General features: G+C 54.5%; 2 protein-coding genes across 2 annotated transcripts; one reads left to right on the top strand and one right to left on the bottom strand.

The window, feature by feature from the left end:
- Positions 1 to 1,832: 1,832 nt before the first annotated feature.
- Positions 1,833 to 15,686, bottom strand: LOC106707899 (nuclear pore complex protein Nup133). Its single transcript, XM_045682022.1, has 21 exons — positions 15,478 to 15,686; positions 14,239 to 14,360; positions 13,326 to 13,510; positions 11,261 to 11,456; positions 11,067 to 11,182; positions 10,353 to 10,367; positions 10,112 to 10,265; positions 9,920 to 10,039; positions 9,682 to 9,831; positions 9,455 to 9,602; positions 9,297 to 9,384; positions 8,795 to 9,170; positions 8,386 to 8,711; positions 8,181 to 8,308; positions 7,930 to 8,093; positions 7,701 to 7,834; positions 7,195 to 7,461; positions 5,520 to 5,714; positions 2,336 to 2,446; positions 2,117 to 2,231; positions 1,833 to 2,038 (listed from the first exon to the last, which is right to left on the bottom strand). Exons 1-21 carry the CDS (start codon positions 15,585 to 15,587, stop codon positions 1,833 to 1,835), a joined length of 3,426 nt encoding a protein of 1,141 aa, XP_045537978.1. The 5' UTR covers positions 15,588 to 15,686.
- An 860-nt stretch (positions 15,687 to 16,546) lies between these two features.
- LOC106707901 (structural maintenance of chromosomes protein 2) lies at positions 16,547 to 23,007 on the top strand. Its single transcript, XM_045681776.1, has 22 exons — positions 16,547 to 16,838; positions 17,025 to 17,174; positions 17,349 to 17,510; positions 17,632 to 17,742; positions 17,963 to 18,084; positions 18,167 to 18,524; positions 18,604 to 18,739; positions 18,825 to 19,000; positions 19,080 to 19,263; positions 19,375 to 19,448; positions 19,576 to 19,722; positions 19,882 to 20,103; positions 20,546 to 20,688; positions 20,906 to 21,005; positions 21,087 to 21,199; positions 21,296 to 21,524; positions 21,619 to 21,813; positions 21,897 to 22,097; positions 22,183 to 22,299; positions 22,370 to 22,468; positions 22,560 to 22,769; positions 22,844 to 23,007. The coding sequence occupies exons 1-22, from the start codon at positions 16,671 to 16,673 to the stop codon at positions 22,955 to 22,957; spliced, it is 3,531 nt and encodes a 1,176-aa protein (XP_045537732.1). The 5' UTR covers positions 16,547 to 16,670; the 3' UTR covers positions 22,958 to 23,007.
- Positions 23,008 to 23,528: the final 521 nt, after the last annotated feature.

Below are 23,528 nucleotides of genomic sequence, written 5' to 3'. Positions count from 1 at the left end.
GCACACTAGCGCCGCACCGCGCCGCGAGCGTGCGCGGACCCGGCGCCCGGCACACTAGCGCCGCACCGCGCCGCGAGCGTGCGCGGACCCGGCGCCCGGCACACTAGCGCCGCACCGCGCCGCGAGCGTGCGCGGACCCGGCGCCCGGCACACTAGCGCCGCACCGCGCCGCGAGCGTGCGCGGACCCGGCGCCCGGCACACTAGCGCCGCACCGCGCCGCGAGCGTGCGCGGACCCGGCGCCCGGCACACTAGCGCCGCACCGCGCCGCGAGCGTGCGCGGACCCGGCGCCCGGCACACTAGCGCCGCACCGCGCCGCGAGCGTGCGCGGACCCGGCGCCCGGCACACTAGCGCCGCACCGCGCCGCGCCGCGCCCTCTTACAACAATTAAATAACGGTTGCGCGCGCTTTCGCCTCACTTACTCTATCATTTATCATAAGCTAGCGGCCACTGGGTGTCGCTACAATGAAATGGTCCTTGTCCACAATTCAATAAGGAAAGGCTGCGGGAGAGGAGTCCCATCCTTACTTAATAGGAAATGTTAGTCAAAGGTCACCTTTGCTTCGGTGTTTCTTTTAATTTCCATACAAATCTAATATATAAAATTCTCGTGTCACAATGTTCGTTCCCGTACTCCTCCGAAACGACTTGACCGATTCTCATGAAATTTTGTGAGCATATTCAGTAGGTCTGAGAATCGGCCAACATCTATTTTTCATTTTATTATTAATATTATTTTTTTAAAATGCGCGCGGACGGAGTCGCGGGCGACAGCTAGTATTAATATACATTATATTTTTCGTTTTTGAGTTAAATCGTAGTTTACGTAGATTGGCGGTATAATGACTACGTAATACATACATTATAAATACTCGTAACATGTAAAGATTTTATTATTCTTACTTGTAGCAGTATTTCGACTATAAAATTATTCAGAGACGAAGTTCTAATAGTACTGTATAACATAAACAATAATGTAATTTTGTTCAAAACTGACGTCAAACATAAAAGTCTGTATTGTAGAATGTATTATATACTTGTATGTAACTCTTATATACTAAATGTAATAAAAATATCGTTATTTATTTCATTTGTGTTTATTTCAAAGGTAAATTTGACAAGTTACAAATACAGTATAAAAGATTTTGTTAATTGATACATTATTAAAAAAAGTCATCCAAAAATATTTAATTGTATAAATCCGGCAAATCGTGTACACCGTCCGTTTTTAGTTTGTCCGGCAAACGTTGAACGGATCTATTCACGAATTGATGTGATATAATTTCGACGTTTTATTAAATATTTTGTTAAACTGTCTCACAAACAGTAATGTCGTTTCTCGTAATGCTAGTAACACCCATCTCGTAATCACATCATATATCTAATGTTACAAATTTTACTTAATAGACAAAGAAAAACACTATTGTGAGTTTTTTGTCATATTTCAGATAGTACAGATGACACTGAGTTGACATTATACAGAATGTTACATTTTTAATTGGGAGATCAGTTGGACATTCATTACCTTAGTGGTTATAGTTGGACTAACTTCTTAGTGAGCTGTGTCCAGGACAACGTCACATTGCAACTTAATTATTTTTATACATAGAATAGTTACACATAACACAATTTTAAACTTACACAATTTAACTTTTGTCTTACAGCTACTTGGTTCTATGGTAGTTAAGTTTACTTTTTTTATTATTTATTCCAACTTGGCTTTAGCTTAATGTCGTAAAGGACCCCCATGTTGGCGGCATTGTCGGCAAAAGCATCACAATATATTTACATCGGACGACATTGAATACCGTTGACAGGATGTGGACAGTTTCAGTAGGAGTGTATGGCGGGGGGTGCGGGGGGTGTAGTGGGGGGTGTGGTGGGGGGCGTGTCTCGGGGGGCGGGGTGGTCCTCCAGTATGTACTCGTAGGCCAGCTTGAGCGCGAAGTGGAAGCGCGGGTCGTGGGCGCGGGCGGCCAGTCGCGGCGCGCCCAGCAGAGCGCCCAGCGGCGGTAGGCTCGCCCGCACGTCGCCGCCTGCACCTCACACGGTGTACATCATTATATAATCATCCAATGAACTAATAAAAAAAGCCTCTTCTACACGAAGCATACCCATGAGATGCACGAGGTCGGCGAGGCGGTAGAGTGCGGTGTCCCGCAGCGCGCCCGCCGCCGCCTCCGAGCCCAGCTCCTCCCAGCGCGCCCGCACTGCGCACGCGCACCACACCTGCACACACGGCGCACGTCAGCTCACGTCAGCACACCTCAGCGCACGTCAGCACATGTCAGCACACATCAGCACACCTCAGCACGGGCCCACTGCCGGCTCACCTGCAGCCTGAGCTCCTCGCGCAGCTCCGGCTCCTCAATGAAGTCGGTGAGGTCGAGAGCCTTCTTGTAGTCGTACTCCGTCAGCGCCTCGCTCTCAGACTCGATGTACAGCTGAGGACAAAACATAATGTTACATTAACACATCAGTCAGTGTCCCCGGTGGACGCGGGCGGGAGGAGACTCACCTGCAGCAGGCGCTGGGCGCCGAGCAGCGGCCAGTCGGTGTCCCCGGTGGACGCGGGCGGGCGCAGGGCGGAGACTCACCTGCAGCAGGCGCTGGGCGCCGAGCAGCGGCCAGTCGGTGTCCCCGGTGGACGCGGGCGGGCGCAGGGCGGAGACTCACCTGCAGCAGGCGCTGGGCGCCGAGCAGCGGCCAGTCGGTGTCCCCGGTGGACGCGGGCGGGAGGAGACTCACCTGCAGCAGGCGCTGGGCGCCGAGCAGCGGCCAGTCGGTGTCCCCGGTGGACGCGGGCGGGAGGAGACTCACCTGCAGCAGGCGCTGGGCGCCGAGCAGCGGCCAGTCGGTGTCCCCGGTGGACGCGGGCGGGCGCAGGGCGGAGACTCACCTGCAGCAGGCGCTGGGCGCCGAGCAGCGGCCAGTCGGTGTCCCCGGTGGACGCGGGCGGGAGGAGACTCACCTGCAGCAGGCGCTGGGCGCCGAGCAGCGGCCAGTCGGTGTCCCCGGTGGACGCGGGCGGGCGCAGGGCGGAGACTCACCTGCAGCAGGCGCTGGGCGCCGAGCAGCGGCCAGTCGGTGTCCCCGGTGGACGCGGGCGGGAGGAGACTCACCTGCAGCAGGCGCTGGGCGCCGAGCAGCGGCCAGTCGGTGTCCCCGGTGGACGCGGGCGGGCGCAGGGCGGAGACTCACCTGCAGCAGGCGCTGGGCGCCGAGCAGCGGCCAGTCGGTGTCCCCGGTGGACGCGGGCGGGAGGAGACTCACCTGCAGCAGGCGCTGGGCGCCGAGCAGCGGCCAGTCGGTGTCCCCGGTGGACGCGGGCGGGCGCAGGGCGGAGACTCACCTGCAGCAGGCGCTGGGCGCCGAGCAGCGGCCAGTCGGTGTCCCCGGTGGACGCGGGCGGGCGGAGACTCACCTGCAGCAGGCGCTGGGCGCCGAGCAGCGGCCAGTCGGTGTCCCCGGTGGACGCGGGCGGGAGGAGACTCACCTGCAGCAGGCGCTGGGCGCCGAGCAGCGGCCAGTCGGTGTCCCCGGTGGACGCGGGCGGGAGGAGACTCACCTGCAGCAGGCGCTGGGCGCCGAGCAGCGGCCAGTCGGTGTCCCCGGTGGACGCGGGCGGGCGCAGGGCGGAGACTCACCTGCAGCAGGCGCTGGGCGCCGAGCAGCGGCCAGTCGGTGTCCCCGGTGGACGCGGGCGGGCGCAGGGCGGAGACTCACCTGCAGCAGGCGCTGGGCGCCGAGCAGCGGCCAGTCGGTGTCCCCGGTGGACGCGGGCGGGCGCAGGGCGGAGACTCACCTGCAGCAGGCGCTGGGCGCCGAGCAGCGGCAAGTCGGTGTCCCCGGTGGACGCGGGCGGGAGGAGACTCACCTGCAGCAGGCGCTGGGCGCCGAGCAGCGGCCAGTCGGTGTCCCCGGTGGACGCGGGCGGGAGGAGACTCACCTGCAGCAGGCGCTGGGCGCCGAGCAGCGGCCAGTCGGTGTCCCCGGTGGACGCGGGCGGGAGGAGACTCACCTGCAGCAGGCGCTGGGCGCCGAGCAGCGGCCAGTCGGTGTCCCCGGTGGACGCGGGCGGGCGCAGGGCGGAGACTCACCTGCAGCAGGCGCTGGGCGCCGAGCAGCGGCCAGTCGGTGTCCCCGGTGGACGCGGGCGGGAGGAGACTCACCTGCAGCAGGCGCTGGGCGCCGAGCAGCGGCCAGTCGGTGTCCCCGGTGGACGCGGGCGGGCGCAGGGCGGAGACTCACCTGCAGCAGGCGCTGGGCGCCGAGCAGCGGCCAGTCGGTGTCCCCGGTGGACGCGGGCGGGAGGAGACTCACCTGCAGCAGGCGCTGGGCGCCGAGCAGCGGCCAGTCGGTGTCCCCGGTGGACGCGGGCGGGAGGAGACTCACCTGCAGCAGGCGCTGGGCGCCGAGCAGCGGCCAGTCGGTGTCCCCGGTGGACGCGGGCGGGCGCAGGGCGGAGACTCACCTGCAGCAGGCGCTGGGCGCCGAGCAGCGGCCAGTCGGTGTCCCCGGTGGACGCGGGCGGGAGGAGACTCACCTGCAGCAGGCGCTGGGCGCCGAGCAGCGGCCAGTCGGTGTCCCCGGTGGACGCGGGCGGGAGGAGACTCACCTGCAGCAGGCGCTGGGCGCCGAGCAGCGGCCAGTCGGTGTCCCCGGTGGACGCGGGCGGGAGGAGACTCACCTGCAGCAGGCGCTGGGCGCCGAGCAGCGGCCAGTCGGTGTCCCCGGTGGACGCGGGCGGGAGGAGACTCACCTGCAGCAGGCGCTGGGCGCCGAGCAGCGGCCAGTCGGTGTCCCCGGTGGACGCGGGCGGGCGCAGGGCGGAGACTCACCTGCAGCAGGCGCTGGGCGCCGAGCAGCGGCCAGTCGGTGTCCCCGGTGGACGCGGGCGGGCGCAGGGCGGAGACTCACCTGCAGCAGGCGCTGGGCGCCGAGCAGCGGCCAGTCGGTGTCCCCGGTGGACGCGGGCGGGCGCAGGGCGGAGACTCACCTGCAGCGGGCGCTGGGCGCCGAGCAGCGGCCAGTCGGTGTCCCCGGTGGACGCGGGCGGGAGGAGACTCACCTGCAGCAGGCGCTGGGCGCCGAGCAGCGGCCAGTCGGTGTCCCCGGTGGACGCGGGCGGGAGGAGACTCACCTGCAGCAGGCGCTGGGCGCCGAGCAGCGGCCAGTCGGTGTCCCCGGTGGACGCGGGCGGGCGCAGGGCGGAGACTCACCTGCAGCAGGCGCTGGGCGCCGAGCAGCGGCCAGTCGGTGTCCCCGGTGGACGCGGGCGGGAGGAGACTCACCTGCAGCAGGCGCTGGGCGCCGAGCAGCGGCCAGTCGGTGTCCCCGGTGGACGCGGGCGGGCGCAGGGCGGAGACTCACCTGCAGCAGGCGCTGGGCGCCGAGCAGCGGCCAGTCGGTGTCCCCGGTGGACGCGGGCGGGAGGAGACTCACCTGCAGCAGGCGCTGGGCGCCGAGCAGCGGCCAGTCGGTGTCCCCGGTGGACGCGGGCGGGAGGAGACTCACCTGCAGCAGGCGCTGGGCGCCGAGCAGCGGCCAGTCGGTGTCCCCGGTGGACGCGGGCGGGCGCAGGGCTGCTGGCAGAGCGCGGTGGTGCTCGCACAGGCTGAGCTGCGCCTCCGCCTCCTGTAGGGCTCCGCGTGTCTCGGGGCCCTCCTCCTCGGACGCCAGCAGACACAGCTTGGCCAGTGACGCGATCGTCTGACACACAAACGCAACAACTTGCTCGTTGACTAAACTATACACAACATTTGCAGCTTATAGAAATATTAGGTCCTTACATATGAAATTGGCGTTTTTCGTACTGGCCACTTTATCACGAATTTCTCCTCTTTGGTAAGGAATTCCAAATTCAAATTTGTACAGCTATAGACTCATGTATTTGTGGTTCGATGACCGTCATTCATTTGTTTTTTTCTTCTGTTTTTTTCTGTTTGCGTCACTCATTTTACAAAATGGAAAACTTAAAATATCGCATTATTTACGAGTACGAGTTCCGCCGTGGCACTAGTGCTATGGAAACGACTCGAAGGGTGAATGATGTGTATGGCGGTCGTGTTGCAAAAGAAAACACAGTTCGTTTTTGGTTCCAACGTTTTCGTTCTGGAAATTTCGATCTGCAGAACGAGCCCCGTGGACGGCCTGAGACTCAAGTTGATAATGAAGAGTTGAAGGCTATTGTGGAAGCGGATCCATCGCAAACCACGTCCGAGTTAGCTGCAGGCTGCGATGTTAGTGATAAAACTGTTTTAATTCACTTGAAGCAAATTGGGAAGATTAAAAGGTGGATTGAAAGGTGGGTACCTCACGAATTGACTGAAGCAAACCGGCAAACGCGCGTCGACTGTTGCGTTACATTACTAAACCGGCACAATAATGAAGGTATTTTAAACCGAATCATTACCTGTGATGAAAAATGGGTTCTTTACGATAATTGGAAGCGCTCAGCGCAATGGTTGGATCCTGGCCAACCAGCCAAATCCTGCCCCAAGCGAAAATTAACCCCAAAAAAGTTACTTGTAAGCGTTCGGTGGACTAGTGCCGGTATTGTTCATTACAGTTTTCTCAAATCTGGCCAGACTATTACGGCTGATGTCTATTGTCAGCAATTGCAAACCATGATGGAAAAGCTAGCGGCTAAACAACCTAGGCTGGTCAATCGCTCCACGCCACTGCTGCTTCACGACAACGCTAGACCACACACTGCGCAACAGACGGCTACTAAATTAGAAGAGCTTCAATTGGAAAGTCTAAGACATCCTCCGTACTCCCCGGACCTTGCTCCAACAGATTACCATTTTTTTCGAAATTTGGATAACTTCTTGCAAGGGAAAAAATTCAACTCCGATGGGGCAGTCCAAATCGCCTTCAAAGATTTTATTGATTCCCGTCCGACTGGTTTTTTTAGTAAAGGGATCAATGAACTACCTATGAGATGGCAAAAGTGCATAGAAAATAATGGTTCATACTTTGATTAATTAAATATATTATATTAAAAAATATTCGACTTTTTGTTCCTCCCATACAAAACGCCAATTTCATATGTAAGGACCTAATATTTTAGCTCACTTCAATAATAAACAGTAAGTGGAATATTATTTCACTTAAAAAAGCAGTAATCGTAAATACTCTTTTAACGAAGGAAATGGAGTTTATAGCAAAATAGTGTATGCGAAGGTACCGTGGTGCGGTTGACTGTGTGTGTGTTGTCGGGGGCGGGGGAGGTGGTGGTGGTGGCGGGGGTGAGCAGCTGCAGCAGTGCGGCGGCTGCGGGCGCGGGGCGGCGACGTGCCAGCAGATGCAGCGCGCGCAGCTGTGCCCGCTCCGGGCGCGCGGCCAGCCAGCGCGCGAGGCGCTCGGGGTCTCTGGCGCCCAGCTCGCGCAGCAGCAGCGCACGTCGCGGACCTCCGCCCGAGGCCAGCCACGCGAACGCTATCTCAGCCACGCCCTGCACAATCTTATTGATTATTGTCTTGTCGACTTAACCTTTTAACTTGATGACGAGTAAAAACTAAATCTACATTTAAAAACACTTTGTAACACGCTTGTTCCGTACAAGATTTAAAGAGGGTATAAATTATAAAACCCTGGCAGCATGGGGTATGTTTTGCGTTTCGACCCAGGCGTTTGCGGAGCTCTCGTGGTTATTTTTGTCTCGATTGGCAGTAATGCTGTGTATGGACAGACCTGCTCCGCGTACTTGTCCATGTAGTTGTGCAGACGCGGCAGGTCGCCGTCCTGCACGCACAGCTGCACCAGCAGCTCCAAGTCCTGGAACTTCTCCGCCAGCGCGGCCGCGCGCTGCGTCTGCCCCGCCTCCACTGCGCGGACATCACACGCCACAACATAACGTTACTACATCTTATGATCGCGAATCGACCGAGGCGTTTGTTAATTACGAGCGTCCAATTCTTACCATAGGGCGCGATGAGGTCGCGGCGCAGCGCGTGGAAGGCGGGATCGTGAGCGTGCGCCTGCGCGTGCGCCAGCGCGTCCGCCAGCAGCAGGTCCGCCAGCGCCGCGCTCGCCTCCAGCAGCTCGCCGCGCAGACCCGCCTCGGGGCAGGCGCGCAGCACCTCGCTGCTCCCGACACAACACACACAGCGTTACTTCACAAATCGTTAGCAAACAACGTAAACCGTCATCTAATAGGAGGATGTGACGTACGTGGTGGCGCGCGTGTGCAGCTGCAGCAGGGCGGGGCGCAGCGCGGGGTCTGCGGGACGCGCGGGGGGCGCGGGGCCGCCGGCCGACACCCACTGCGTGCGCCACGTCTGCACCTCGCTCAGCACGCCCTGCAGTGTGCACGTGTCGCAGTCAGAGAGCGGACGTCTGCAGCGGCAGCAGCGCCAGCTCGGCGGAGAGTACTCACGGCGACGAGACGCATCGCGGCGGTGGCGGCTGCGGCGTCAGCGCGCGCGTCCCCCGCACTGGGCGGCAGACGAGCGGCGGCGCGCAGCAGGCGGTGTGCGCAGGACACGCGCCGGAACGCCACGTCGTCGGGCGACAGCGCGCCGGCGAGCAGCGCCGCCGCCTCCTCCTCCTCCTCGCCCTCCGCCCCCTGCGCCACCTGGTGCACGGCCGCGTCCACGATGTGAGCGCCCTCCTCCTGCAGGCGGCGCAGGGCGCGCGCGGCCGCCAGGCGCTCGCCGTACGCGCCCAGCAGCTGCTGCGTGCCGATAGCGCCGTCGCCGCACTCTGCGTCACAATAATGTTGGGAAGAGTTACAATTTTTATAATCGACAAGGAGCAATCGTTAATATTAAACGGAGACAAAGTACCTCTGGTGACGTTGGCGAGGCGACGCCACAGGCCGTGGGCGCGCAGGAAGTCGAGGAAGAGCGCGTAGGCCCGCGCCTTGTCCCGGAGCTGCGCGGCCAGCTGCAGCGCGGCGGAGGCGCCGAGCGCGGCGACCGAGCGGGGCGCGGCGCGGCGCCAGCGCGGGTCTCCGGCGGGCGCGTCGTCCAGCAGCTCTCGCGCAGCGCCCGCCACCGCGGCGTCCAGCGGGGCGTCCACTGTGTCCCCGCCCCCGGCCCCGCCCCCGCCCCGCACAGGGAACTCCTCGGCGAGGATGCGCGCAGCCGCCGGCTCCCGGCGCAGGTGAAAGAGGAAGGCGGATTTCAATTTGCTGCGAGGATCCGTGGCCAGGGCGTTGATCTGTTAGTTACATAAAGTTTTTTCTTACATATCACATACAGTAGAAAACTTGTCTGTCTTCCATTTTACACTTCATATAATAAAAGACAACTTGAGAGATCGTACGCAGGAACCGCGCGCTCTCACCTCGTTGGGATCTATCTCGTACATGGAGAGGTTACCGTCGTAGAGGTCTGCGGCGGCGGGTGAGCCGAGCGGGCTGTCGCACACGGACCTGGAGGACATGGTACAAGTTAGATGACGGGCGAGGGCAGGTGGACAGAGTGGTGTATGTGTGCACTGACAGGTGCCGGGCGCGCGGCGAGCGCAGCGCGAGCACGCCGTGCTGGCGGGTGAAGATCAGCGGCACGCCGGCGCACAGCGCGCCGCCCAGCACGCGGTCCCCCTCCGCAGATACCTCGATGCACTCCATCTTCTCGCTGGAGCCCGAGCCTGCACACAATGAGCGGTGCGTCAGGCGCGTATAGCAGACGGCAGCCGGCAGACGGCAGACGGCAGCCGGCAGACGTACCGGTGAGGACGGCGAGGTATGCGGGCGCGTAGAGCAGCGGGCAGGCGGGCGCGGGCAGACAGCGCGGCGGGCGGACGTCCTCGCGCGGCGGCCGCAGCGCCCGCGCCGAGCGCACGCGCACGCGCTGCGGCTGCGACACGTCCAGCTCCACTGACACACGACAGTACATCTCAGGTATATCTCAGAACACAGTGTGCTAAGTTCGCGGGACGAACACGAGGTGCGAGATGTGACAGACCGATTGCGTAGCGCCTGTCGGGCGAGCGCGCAACGCCGACGGCGGCCACGAGCAGCAGCAGCGAGTGCGGCCCGCACGCGTGCACGTCCAGCGCCGTCACCTCCAGCCCGCTCAGGTCCACTGCGATGGAAGCGTGTGCACCTTGTTACTCGCACGAGTCACACATGTCGTATAGATAATTCTAGAGCAGACTGTGGGTACCTTGGTGCGGCAGGTGTCCCTGGTGCGCGCGCAGCGTGGCGTCGGCGAGCGCGCGGTGCAGGTGGTGCTCGTGCAGCTCCGCGCCGCGCCACAGCTGCAGCTGCGGCCCGCTCGCCACCAGCGCCACGCACTCCTCCGCCCCGACCTCCGCCCCCGCCTCGCCCTCCGCCCCCGCCCCCGCCTCGCCCTCGGCCGCGCCCCCGCCCTCCGCCCCGCCCCCGCTCAGCACCACCACGCCCACCAGCTTCTACGCCGGTAACGAGTGCATATTAAAAAACATATTCCATCCAAAATGAGTTCAAATGGACCATGTGGTCCGGGAGCCAGGTGCATTTTTTTGTCAATTATTTCCTCTCGAGCGAAACTTCGTAAATTGCATAAGGGACTTATACTATGAATACTCGCGACCGTCAGCTGCGACTAGGTGGGTGGGGTGGGCAGTCCTCTCATTTGAAAATTTATCAGAGTATAGTATATGTTGTATTTTGAAAGAAAAACATAGTCAGCTGACCATAACACGGTGGATTATACGTCAGCTGGCTGTGCTAGTGTAATGTAAAGTGTGTCGTCACAATATCCGCGCTAGTATATACAATATACTTAAGAAACGTTATTTCCTCCCGGATGAAAATTTATCAGAGAATTGTTAAAATACTCTAGTAAATAATAAAAAAAATCAGCTAGCTGTAAGTAAAGGGAAAAGTCGTCAGCTGATAAGTTTCAGTGGGTCATAGATGCTGTTTTTTTTTTCTTCATGTTTGGGAGGTTGCCACTGCCCACCCCACCCACGGAGTCGCAGCTGACGGTCGCGAGTATTCATAGTATAAGTCCTTTATGCATTTTACGAATTTTCGATTGGGAGGGGATTGGTCATGAAAATCTGTCGCTGGCTCCCGGACCAATATGTATTAAAATAAGAAAAGATGTGGCTCAAGGTACAACTAACAGTGTCGGCGTTGGCCGGCATGGAGCCGAAGAAAAGCAGCGAGACGCGGCGGCCGATGCCCCCCAGCCAGCCGCTCGGCGGGCGCAGTGTGCGACACGTCACCGTCGGACGGCCCTCTGCAAACAGTCAATATTTCATACAGCACAAAACTTTATAACATTTATTTTACATTGTTGCTAAACTATACTACTCACCCAACATGGTAGGTGTGAGCAGGACCACAGTGCAGGTAGTGGTGGCGAGGACCAAGCCGCTCCTCGTCGGCTCCCCGAGCTGGTCGCACTCCTGCCCCGCCAGCTCGGCCGACACGTCCACGTACACGCCCTCCTGGCCCACGCTGGGCCAGTACCGGATCACTCCCTCCGGTGACACCCCTATACAAGATGGCAGCTGAAATAGAAGGTTATATGATCTATTTATCACGTGAGGTTCGACAAGGCGCGGGCCATTGTATTGCGAAATGATGACTCTTAACTTGGCACGAGTCACTATGCAGAACACAATTTTAACTGTTTTGGGGCGTAGCGGAATGCGAGGGAGGGCACTGTTCGTATCAACGACCATGGCTAGAGCAGAGCCACAATAAAAATATGTAGGGTATACGTGATATGTGGCTGGAAGTCTAAAAGATTGGGGGCGAACGTAACACACACACACCTATGTAAATAGTGTAAATGCTCATGCTTGGTCAAGCATTTAAGGACATATATTAGGTCCTTACGTATGAAATTGGCGTTTTTCGTACTGGCCACTTTAATCACGAATTTCTCCTCTTTGGTAAGGAATTCCAAATTCAAATTTGTACAGCTATAGACTCATGTATTTGTGGTTCGATGACCGTCATTCATTTGTTTTTTTTCTTCTGTTTTTTTCTGTTTGCGTCACTCATTTTACAAAATGGAAAACTTAAAATATCGCATTATTTATGAGTACGAGTTCCGCCGTGGCACTAGTGCTGCGGAAACGACTCGAAGGGTGAATGATGTGTATGGCGGTCGTGTTGCAAGAGAAAACACAGTTCGTTTTTGGTTCCAACGTTTTCGTTCTGGAAATATCGATCTGCAGAACGAGCCCCGTGGACGGCCTGAGACTCAAGTTGATAATGAAGAGTTGAAGGCTATTGTGGAAGCGGATCCATCGCAAACCACGTCCGAGTTAGCTGCAGGCTGCGATGTTAGTGATAAAACTGTTTTAATTCACTTGAAGCAAATTGGGAAGATTAAAAAGCTTGAAAGGTGGGTACCTCACGAATTGACTGAAGCAAACCGGCAAACGCGCGTCGACTGTTGCGTTACATTACTAAACCGGCACAATAATGAAGGTATTTTAAACCGAATCATTACCTGTGATGAAAAATGGGTTCTTTACGATAATCGGAAGCGCTCAGCGCAATGGTTGGATCCTGGCCAGCCAGCCAAATCCTGCCCCAAGCGAAAATTAACCCCAAAAAAGTTACTTGTAAGCGTTTGGTGGACTAGTGCCGGTATTGTTCATTACAGTTTTCTCAAATCTGGCCAGACTATTACGGCTGATGTCTATTGTCAGCAATTGCAAACCATGATGGAAAAGCTAGCGGCTAAACAACCTAGGCTGGTCAATCGCTCCACGCCACTGCTGCTTCACGACAACGCTAGACCACACACTGCGCAACAGACGGCTACTAAATTAGAAGAGCTTCAATTGGAAAGTCTAAGACATCCTCCGTACTCCCCGGACCTTGCTCCAACAGATTACCATTTTTTTCGAAATTTGGATAACTTCTTGCAAGGGAAAAAATTCAACTCCGATGGGGCAGTCCAAATCCCCTTCAAAGATTTTATTGATTCCCGTCCGACTGGTTTTTTTAGTAAAGGGATCAATGAACTACCTATGAGATGGCAAAAGTGCATAGAAAATAATGGTTCATACTTTGATTAATTAAATATATTATATTAAAAAATATTCGACTTTTTGTTCCTCCCATACAAAACGCCAATTTCATATGTAAGGACCTAATATAAGGCGAAATACATATCAAATAAATCTCTTCCCTTTTACCAGCAATAGGTAGTTTTACTTCCCCGTGCTCCGCATTGGGGGTGCACCGTTGATTATTGCCGGTGCACCTCCCGTGCGAGTCGTTCTGTATATCCGCAGTCAGTCCACTACCCGGGGCCGATTTAGGATGTACAGGCACTAAGCAGCGCGCACATCGCATTGGTCCGTCAGGATATTTGAAAAGAATATACACATATCAATATGAGACCGAAAAACTTGTACCTGTGCATCATCTTCGTAGAAGAGTACAACAAGATCGGCCTTGTGCGCGAGGTCGGTCTGTGGCAGCGTGAGGTCCCGCGCGGCGGCGGCCAGCTCGGGCCTATTGGGCCAGGCCAACACTCGTCTGCCCGCCACCACCCAGCACCAGCCGCAGGTAGACATGCGCGCGCTCACCTCGCCACTTGCTGCAATGCTAATTTCTGATTCAACTGATCTTTAACATTTGATAAATAAAAGGCTTGATACATGCAATCATCTAGCTAAGGGTTTTTTTTTATGTACTCTCCCAATAACAGGTGTTATGTTCCAAAATTTAATGTAATAGTACTAGTAGTAGCAGTAGTAGTATATAGTAGTAGTAGTACAAGTTTAATTATATATTTAGATGATTACAAAATACATTTCTATGAAGGTATGTTTTGGCAATAGGTTTGAACTTTGTAATTTTTGCTTGTTTTACTGCTTAAAAAGTCTTGCAGTTTGCATGGATATTCAATAGTAGCTTTGTTAATTTGCTTTTTGGAAATTGGACTTCTCTGCATAAATGGATGAATTTCCTTAAAGTTATCACAAAGTCACCTACAGAGAATGACTAGTTAAGACAATATGAAAACATTAACAATCAATCAAGATAATCCTTTGATTTTCATTATATCATCATCATAATCCTTTTTTTTTTTGTTTGAACTTAGATAAAAATGCTTTATATACTTCTACTCCATATTTACTTAAACTGTGTCAATTTTTAAATTTGTTTGTTTGTACAATTTCCTTAAAAGGGGGTATGTTTTCATTTCACTCATCAATGTAATGATTTATTTGTTTCATGTTGACCCTGAATAAAACATTTATCATTATGTTCATAAAAGTGCATTAGTATTTATTTATGAAGACAAAACAGTGAATTAAATACCAAAAGTGAGAGCTTCTGTGACCATGACAGGCAGAGGCAGTCCATAGGTCTCTAATGTGATCAGCGGTGTCTTGTAGATCACATCTCCTGACTTCTGTGCTCCCGGAGACTGCATGTAGTTACTACACAAAATAGGTAAAGTAAGATATTATAATATTTTATGAGAGTGTCCTAACTTAATTGCCAATTTATTTTAATTTTTTTATTTTAATTTAAAGTGAAATAATTAAAATTTTTACTTCATCATTATTTATTGGAGCCGGCTATCTGCACTAACTCAGAAGCGAGGTAAAAACCAAATATAATAATATTTATACATATAGATTCCATCGCGCCTTAATCGGGCCTGATGTGGACCAATTATCCTCCATGGCTTGGCTGCGCTTCAGCAACCTCTTGGGGGAAACTGAAGGTTTTGGCTTTGCAATCTTGGACGAAGTGATGGTAACGAACAACTACCAACAACATATTCTAAAGGATGGTACGATTGACATTTGTCGGGCATGTCGTCGTCCTGGTGAGTCTATTAGACATATTGTTTCCGGTTGTTCTCGACTTGTGGACGATGTATACTTGCATAGACACAACCAAGTGGCCAAGATTATCAAATAAGCTCTTGTGGATACTGAGGTACTATATTATCAATACCAACCTTCACCTGTTCTGGAAAATAGCTATATCATGCTCTACTGGGATTGATCTATTATTATGGATAGGACTATTACTGCTTATAGACCCGATATAGTAATAATAGACTGATCGGATGGTTGTGTAAAGTTAGTTGATGTCACTATTCTACATGACGAGAATCTTGTGAAAGCTGAAAACTTAAAATTGCTAACATGCTAAAAACCGCCATGTGGAGTATAAAATCGACTACTTATTATTACTCCGATAGTCGTATCGGTGAATGCACTGATAGCGAAGAACTTCAACCAACATCTTATGAAGCTCTCGCTAAACAGTTGGATTAAGGTACTAATACAAAAGGCAGTTATTTTACGAGTAGAAATCGCGCGCATAATGAGGAGGTTCCTGTCTCTGTAGCCCTCACCACTTGTTGCTTGTTTTTGTTGAGTCATGGGATTCCGCAGCCGGTGGTATACTCTTTTTTGTATATTTAACCTTAGAAAACGTTATGTATAAACACGAACATTAGATGTAACCGGTATGCTAAACATTACTATTACCAAGGATAGATCATTATAATGAATTTTTAAAGGTTAAGTAAAATAGCACCTTTGTGATTTTTTGGCAGACGACAATCCAATTGGTCTTCTTCCTGTAATGGATTGTTTAACCCTAGGTGAAAATGGACTTCTAATCCCGCCTGTACTGTTGAAATCCATTTTGGTTATTTATAATTAAAACTGCAGACAATATGAATATTTTAGTTTTTGTTTCTAAAATTCTAACAAACGACCGTTAATATAGCATTTGCTTTTGACTATTAGTTTGACAGTTGACATTTGATAAATTGACAGTGACTTAGTGAGGCAGAGTATTAAACATCGTAAAAGTGACATATTTTCTGCACCATGTGCTTTTTACGCAATTTACGTGGGCAACACAAAAGGGTATGTTCCGATATACACTGCGAGCACTGCACAGTGCTATCACTGTAGAAAAATTCGTTCCGTTATGGACTGCCAGTATACTGCCGCAGTACCCTAGGGAAATATATGACGTCATAAATCGCCGCCATATTCTACTGTGAGCACTGGCGTTTTCGAGGTAAGGTACTCGCAGTACTTTGATCACGTGATCAGTCAAAACCACCCGAGTGCCTGACATCTTATAAACAAAGCTACAGTTTAATCAGAAAATGTTAATGTTCTGTAATTAGTTTGGATTAATAAATAAAACAATCGAAGAATTGCAAAAATTAACCTTATTAGACTGTGTTGATAATGAAAAACATATTCTTTTTTATGAAAAAGAAAGAAGAGAATTCTTTTTTTTATTTTCATTACATTATAAATTCAATTTGTAATTAATATTAATTAAAAAAATTTTAACTTGACAGTACTCCAAAACAGTTTTTTTTTAATGTACTAGAAAACTTGAATACACTCATTTGAATGTCGCGTCAAAAAATTGCGGCTGACAGTATACGAGATTGCGTTCCGTTTTAAATCGTAACCAGTATAACTGGCTATAAAGGAACGGCTTCACAGTATACTGAATTGACGTCACACTCTACAGTGGTCGCAGTGCATATCGGAACACACCCAAAATTGAGAATAAATGTCATTGGTGATTGGTATCGAAAATGTCATTCATTGTCATTGTTATGTCAAGTACAAAACAAAACAAGCAAATGTTAACGGTCTTTTTCAATTTTATTGTAGCTAAAACTATCAACCAACATAATATTTGTGGGTGCAGTGCCTTTTCTTACATCTCAGAACTATTATTAACAATATTTCAACATGTACATAAAGTCAATTGTGCTCGATGGATTCAAATCATATGGTAATCGTGTGGAGGTGACCGGTTTTGATCCTGAATTTAATGCAATCACAGGTCTTAATGGTACTGGAAAATCAAACATTCTCGACTCTATATGCTTTGTTCTGGGGATTACAAATTTGTCTAATGTAAGTTGTGATAATTATTGTATAAAACCTTTCCCGCCAATTTTCTTGCTTCCTTCTGCGGAATACTTATAATGTATTTTTAAAATGATTAACTTATGTCAATAAACTGTTTTCATTTATCACATTGGACTCAAATGATGAATTTGTAAGTGAAGTTAAGCAGCAGCAATGTGACGATACTTGCAGGTGCGAGCGGGCAGTCTACAGGAGCTGATCTACAAGCATGGGCAGGCGGGCATCATCAAGGCAACGGTCAGCATCACATTCGACAACCGTGACAAGCGCCAGTGTCCTGTCGGTTACGAGAACCATGATGAGATAACTGTTACACGACAGGTACATTTAACTTAATTCAACCAAAAAATAATTAAGTAACAGGTAAACACTTATAGTAAGAAAACATATGTTTACTATGGATTATTAATTAGATATATACCTGGTATTCAGTACTAGATAATTGTACTTATTAAGATAAAATGTTATAATGAATATAGTATCCATGTGTTGTAGGTGGTGATGGGCGGCAAGAACAAATATCTGATAAACGGCATCAATGTGCAGAACAAGCGCGTCAATGACATGTTCTGCTCCGTGCAGCTCAATGTCAACAACCCTCACTTCCTCATCATGCAGGGCCGCATCACCAAGGTTCTCAACATGAAGCCACCGGAGGTCGGTTAAAGTTACATAAACTTTACATGGGTTTAATCCATTAAATTATTTTAAATTTTGTCGGGAGCACTTCATCATTTGGGAATAAATTGAGCAGGATAAAATGATGTATGTCGTACAGATCTTGTCCATGGTGGAGGAAGCCGCGGGGACCAGAATGTACGAGGCCAAGAAGCAAGCCGCACAGAAAACTATAGAGAAGAAGGATGCCAAGCTGCGGGAGTTGAATGATGTAAGCTATTTATTTCATTATACTTTTGAGGATTCAAATCTGTGATCTTCATGAGCCAGATTGAAATGTGGTAAGAAAAGACCATTTTTAGCATTCCATGGGATTGGAAAGTTACATTTGTAAATTCTTTGAATACATTTCTAAGTCATTTTTTATACTTTTGAAATTTTTTACTTAAAGAGGATGCAAATGTACAAATAATTGTAAACCAATGTTGCAGATAATCAAGGAGGACATAGCGCCCAAGCTGCAGAAGCTGCAAGACGAGCGGTACCAGTTCCAGGAGTACCAGAAGGTGGTGCGCGAGGTGGAGAACTTGAGCAGGCTGTGCACCGCGTGGACGTAAGTAACTAATGCGGTCAGGTGATACATTTGTGTGGTGAGAGTCGTGTGAGAGTGAGAGATGTGCGGTGTGGTGGTGCAGGTACGTGCAGGCGCAGCAGGCGGCGGAGGAGGCCGCGGAGAGAGCGGCGCAGGCGCAGCGCGACATCACCAACAAGCGGGAGGAAATCGCCGCCAACTGCGCCGGCGTCCTGCAGCTGGAGGAGCAGATGGCCGCGCTCAACCGCCGCCTGGAGGAGGTCACTTCATGCGCACTGGGCGGGCCGGGCGGGCTGCAGGAGGCGCTGGGCGGGGCGGAGCGCGCGGAGGCGGCGTGCGCGGCGGAGGTGCGGGGCGCGCGCGAGGCGGAGGCGGCGCACGCGGCGCGCGCCCGCCTGCTCGCGCGCGCGCTGCACGACGACACCGCCGCGCTGCGCACCAAGGAGGAGGAGCTGCTCGCCGTTAGACATACATATATCTGTATACTTCGTGTGTGGGTGTCGTTTGTGTGTAAACCGGCGAGGTGATGATGTGGTTCAGGTGTCGTCGCGGTTCGAGAGCCTGAAGAGCGCCAGCGAGGCGAGCGCGGCGGCGCTGGCGGAGGCGCAGGCGCGCTTCCTGGCCGTCAGCACCGGCCTCGAGGGCGGCTCCGAGTCCCTGCAGGACCAGCTCATGGGTAACTCTTTCCTTGCGACGATTACTGTTTCACGTTTACGTACATGGACCCGAGACAGTAATGTTCTAACGTACCGGTGCGTCAGCGGCGAAGCAGGAGGCGTCGGAGGCGGCGACGCGTATGGCGCAGAGCCGCATGCAGCAGGAGCACGCCCAGGGCAGGCTGCGCGCGCTGCAGCGGGAGGCGGGCGCCAGCGGGGCGCAGCACGCGCGGGACCAGCGCGACATCGCCGAGCACCAGGCGCAGCTGGACCGGCTGCAGGTGCTGCGCAGTGCCCTCGCCCTCGCCCTCGCCCTCGCCGGGGATACGCGCAGTGTACAATGTCAGCGTGTGTGTGCAGGAGGAGATGTCGCGGCTGGGGTTCGATGAGGAGCGCTGCGAGACGCTGGTGCGGAGGTCGCGCTCGCTGGCGGGGGAGACGCGGGCGCGGCGCGAGGCGGCGGAGGCGCTGGGGGCGCGGCTGCAGCGCTGCGACTTCCGCTACCAGCCGCCGCAGACCAACTTCGACCACGGCCGCGTCGCCGGTGAGCGCGCACATACATTTAATGTGGACAAAGAGATGACACTGTGACTCATTATTTTCCGAAAGCCCCGTGTAGTCCCGACTCTCTAAAACGATATGAACTTGTTGTCAGGCACGGTGTGCCGGCTGGTGGACGTGAAGGACCCCAAATACTGCACCGCGCTCGAGACCGCCGCCGGCGGACGGGTGAGTCGCCTCGCTCCATTTGATTGCTCATTTAACTAGTATTAATTATACTAATTTATTAAATACAACTTAAAACGAATATTCAAGTATGCGATTTAATTATTGACTTGTTGCGGTGTCGGCGCAGCTGTACAACGTGGTGGTGGACACGGAGGTGACCAGCAAGCTGCTGCTGGAGCGCGGCCAGCTGCAGACGCGCACCACCATCATTCCTCTCAACAAGATCTCGGCGCGCGTCATCGACCGCGACACTCTGCGAGTTGCCCGGGAGGTGGTAAGTACACGCCCTCACTCCGGCGCTCTCGTCTCATCCGGATGGTAAGATTGGATGTATAAACTTAACCGATGTCGTCGTTTCGATCAGTCCGATGAGAAAAAATGTATTAGATGATGTTTTGAATGATGCACGAGACGTGTACCGCGATGTGGTCAGGGCGGCGGCGCGGACAAGGTGCAGCTGGCGCTGGACCTGGTGTCGTTCCCGGAGCGGGTGCGCGCGGCCATGAGCTGGGTGTTCGGCGGCGCGCTGGTGTGCGCTGACCTCGACACTGCGCGGCGCGTCACCTTCCACCCGCGTGTGCGCTGTCGCTGCGTCACGCTCGACGGCGACGTCGTCGACCCCGCCGGCACGCTCTCCGGCGGCGCGCGCATCAAGGTAGCCCCGCCCCCCGACACGCCCCCACCTTCCACCCGCGTGTGCGCTGTCGCTGCGTCACGCTCGACGGCGACGTCGTCGACCCCGCCGGCACGCTCTCCGGCGGCGCGCGCATCAAGGTAGCCCCGCCCCCCGACACGCCCCCACCTTCCACCCGCGTGTGCGCTGTCGCTGCGTCACGCTCGACGGCGACGTCGTCGACCCCGCCGGCACGCTCTCCGGCGGCGCGCGCATCAAGGTAGCCCCGCCCCCCGCCCCCCGACACGCCCCCACCTTCCACCCGCGTGTGCGCTGTCGCTGCGTCACGCTCGACGGCGACGTCGTCGACCCCGCCGGCACGCTCTCCGGCGGCGCGCGCATCAAGGTAGCCCCGCCCCCCGCCCCCCGACACGCCCCCACTCGCTGGGGGCGGTCGCTGTACGCTAGCACGTTTGTTGTTCAGGGCGGGTCGGTGCTGCTGCAGCTGCAGGAGCTGAAGCAGCTGGAGGCGGCGGCGCGCGCGGCGGAGGAGGAGCTGGCCGCCTGCACCGCAGACCTCGCTAACTTGCAGCTGCTCGCCGACAAACACAACGCTCTCAAACAGAAGTACGTCTCTCATTATCGGCCTTCGTCTGCTTCCCGCTTCTTGCTGGAAGGTGATCTTCCCACACTTCCGCGCGCCTTCCGCAGGATGGTTTCGTGACATTTTTAAATTTTACAAACCTTTTCGTTTGTTGAAAACGGCCCGAAGTGTTCTGTACGCTGCGACACATAGCCTGTCACATTGTGCAGTGATACTCGTTTAACTTACACCCGTGCTCAGGGTGGAGGTGTCGTCGCACGCGCTGCAGGTGCTGCGCGCGCGCGTGGCCGCCACCGCGCACGCGCAGCTGCACGACGAGATCGACGCGCTGCAGAAACAGGTCGCTTAGTCCTATATGTCACCGACTGCAATGTTTCTTGTGTAAACGTAATAAAGTGAAGTGTGGTGTGCGGTGTGTCAGGTGGAGGAGCTGGGCGCGGCGCTGGAGAGGGACCAGCGCACGCAGCGCGAGGCGGCCGCGCGCGCCGCAGACCTCGAGGCCAAGGTGCGGGACATCAAGGGACACAGGGAGAGGTACGCATTCTCTCATTTATGAGCTTCGATATCTCCAGTTTAGAAAGAATTCCTTGGCGTGAAATTGGTTCACGACTACATTCTATCTGTGGACAGAGAGTTCAAGAAGGCGGAAGAGGCGCTGAGAAAGGCCAAGCTGGACGCGGAGAGCGACAGCGCGTCGTGGAAGCGTCGCGAGCAGGAGTTCGAGACGCTGAAGCTGGAGGTGGCGGAGCTGCGGCAGGCGGCGGCGGCCGGCGAGCTGCAGCTGGCCGAGGGGGAGCGCCTCGCAGCAGACCTGCAGCAGGCGCTGCTCCACGCCACCGACACACACAAGGAAGCCGCGGTATGCTACAATTGTACAAAAATATAACGACGTTAAAGAATTCCAGAACGCGATTCGGTTCTCGTGGTATAAATGAGAAATAATTTTGATTTAGGAAAAGGTGAAAGGTCTACAAACGAAAATAAAGCAAAAGAAAGCGGAGATAGCGAGCAAGAACGCGGACGTGGCGCGGCTGGCGAGCAAGGTGGACGTGCTGGTGCGCACCAACGGAGACCTCGAGCTGGCCATCAAGCGGCTGGAGTTCAGCGCCAAGGAGCTGCAGGCGGAGGCCGCCACCTGCCAGAAAAAGGTATCGACCTCTCCCTCGCTCCGATATAACTTTTCGTTTTTAAGTCATCGAGTACATGAAAAATTTGAACTTTGCAAATTCAGATAAAGAGTTTGGAGGAGAGCAACTCGTGGATATCGTCGGAGCGGGAGTACTTCGGCGCCGCGGGCGGGATGTACGACTTCGCGGGGCGCGGCGCGGGCGCGGCGGCCGAGCGCCTGGCGCAGCTGCGGGAGCGCCGCGACAAGCTGGCCCGCGGACTTAATGCGCGCGCGCACACGCTGCTCGGCAAGGAGGAGGAGCAGGTCGCGTGCTGGCTCCCCCACCCCCACCCCCACCCGCACCCGCACCCGCACCCACACCCACTACAACAGTGTCGTCTGCTTGCAGTACCAGGACGTGATGCGCAAGAAGAAGATCGTGGAGGCTGACCGCGCCAAGCTGGTGCAGGTGATGGCCGAGCTCGACGAGAAGAAGAAGCTCACGCTCATCGCCGCCTGTGAGCAGGTACGAGGCGAGCTCCTCCCCGCTGCTGTCACCGTGAGATACATCTGTCTACTAGTGTATATGTGTGCAGGTGAATCGCGACTTCGGGTCCATCTTCAGCTCGCTGCTGCCGGGCGCCCAGGCGCGCCTCACGCCGCCGCCCGGACTCACGGTGCTCGAGGGGCTGGAGGTAGGTGCCGGACACAGACAGGGGAGGGGAGGGGAGGGGAGGGGAGGGGAGGTCGGCGGCTGACTGCGTGTGCGCGTGCGCGTGTGTGCAGGTGAAGGTGGGGTTCAACCGCGTGTGGAAGGAGTCGCTGGGCGAGCTGTCGGGCGGGCAGCGGTCGCTGGTGGCGCTGTCGCTGGTGCTGGCCATGTTGCTGTTCAAGCCGGCGCCGCTCTACATCCTGGACGAGGTGGACGCCGCGCTCGATCTCTCCCACACGCAGAACATCGGCCAGATGCTCAAGGAGCACTTCAAGCACTCGCAGGTGAGCCCCGCCCCCGCCCCACAACCAGCCCCCGCCCCCGCCCCCGCCCCGGCTAATGCCGTGTGTGTGCGCAGTTCATCATAGTGTCGCTGAAGGACGGCATGTTCAACAACGCCAACGTGCTGTTCCGCACGCGCTTCGTGGACGGCATGTCCACCGTGCAGCGCACAGTCAACACGGCGCGCTGACCACGCCCACTGACACGCCCGCTGCCACGCCCACTGACACGCCCGCTGCCACGCCCACGGCCACGCCCGCTGCTCCGCCTACCTGCTAATAAATACAACATTACTGTACTCTAACAGGCTTTTTATTTCACCACTGGGACTAAATGTTACGACACAGCTTTACAATCTGGAGCCATGTTGAAATACAACGAGGCAAAGTATAAAATAATAATTAATTCTGATGCTTCTGATGCTCTCACAATACAGAACAGAAGGAAATTATTTTTGGTCTTCGTAAAAAACATATTAAACATAGTAATTTATTCAAGTAAACATTTAGGCTTCTAATACTAGTGTCATGACTTTTAGTCAAAATAACCATATTCCTTTATAGTACAGCGGAAATAATGTCTGCGAGAGTGGGGGCAATGGGAATGGGGGGGGGGGTGAGAGTCGGGCGACGTCTGTCAGTGTCAGGCGCTCGCCGGACACAGAAAAAGTACCTAGGACTGTCTGTCAAAGTGTTTGATTGCCTCACGATCAAAATATGGTTTTCGTTTGATTTTTACAACATTACAAAACTTTTAGTGCT

Source organism: Papilio machaon, chromosome 17 (assembly GCF_912999745.1).
Source record: "Papilio machaon chromosome 17, ilPapMach1.1, whole genome shotgun sequence".
NCBI lineage: Eukaryota > Metazoa > Arthropoda > Insecta > Lepidoptera > Papilionidae > Papilio > Papilio machaon.
The sequence above is the reverse complement of the archived record's forward strand: the minus strand, read 5'-3'. Positions and strand labels throughout refer to the sequence as shown.

Bases quoted from the DNA above. Each gene is read 5' to 3' on its own strand.
- LOC106707901 (XM_045681776.1), top strand. From the start codon at position 16,671: ATGTACATAAAGTCAATTGTGCTCGATGGATTCAAATCATATGGTAAT. The intron at 19,449-19,575 runs GTGAGTCGCCTC...GTGTCGGCGCAG, and splicing joins AGACCGCCGCCGGCGGACGG to CTGTACAACGTGGTGGTGGA. The intron at 22,469-22,559 runs GTAGGTGCCGGA...GCGTGTGTGCAG, and splicing joins CGGTGCTCGAGGGGCTGGAG to GTGAAGGTGGGGTTCAACCG.
- LOC106707899 (XM_045682022.1), bottom strand. From the start codon at position 15,587: ATGGATTTCAACAGTACAGGCGGGATTAGAAGTCCATTTTCACCTAGG. The intron at 7,835-7,929 runs GTAAGAATTGGA...ATGTCCGCGCAG, and splicing joins CGACCTCATCGCGCCCTATG to TGGAGGCGGGGCAGACGCAG. The intron at 7,462-7,700 runs GTCTGTCCATAC...AAGATTGTGCAG, and splicing joins TGGACAAGTACGCGGAGCAG to GGCGTGGCTGAGATAGCGTT.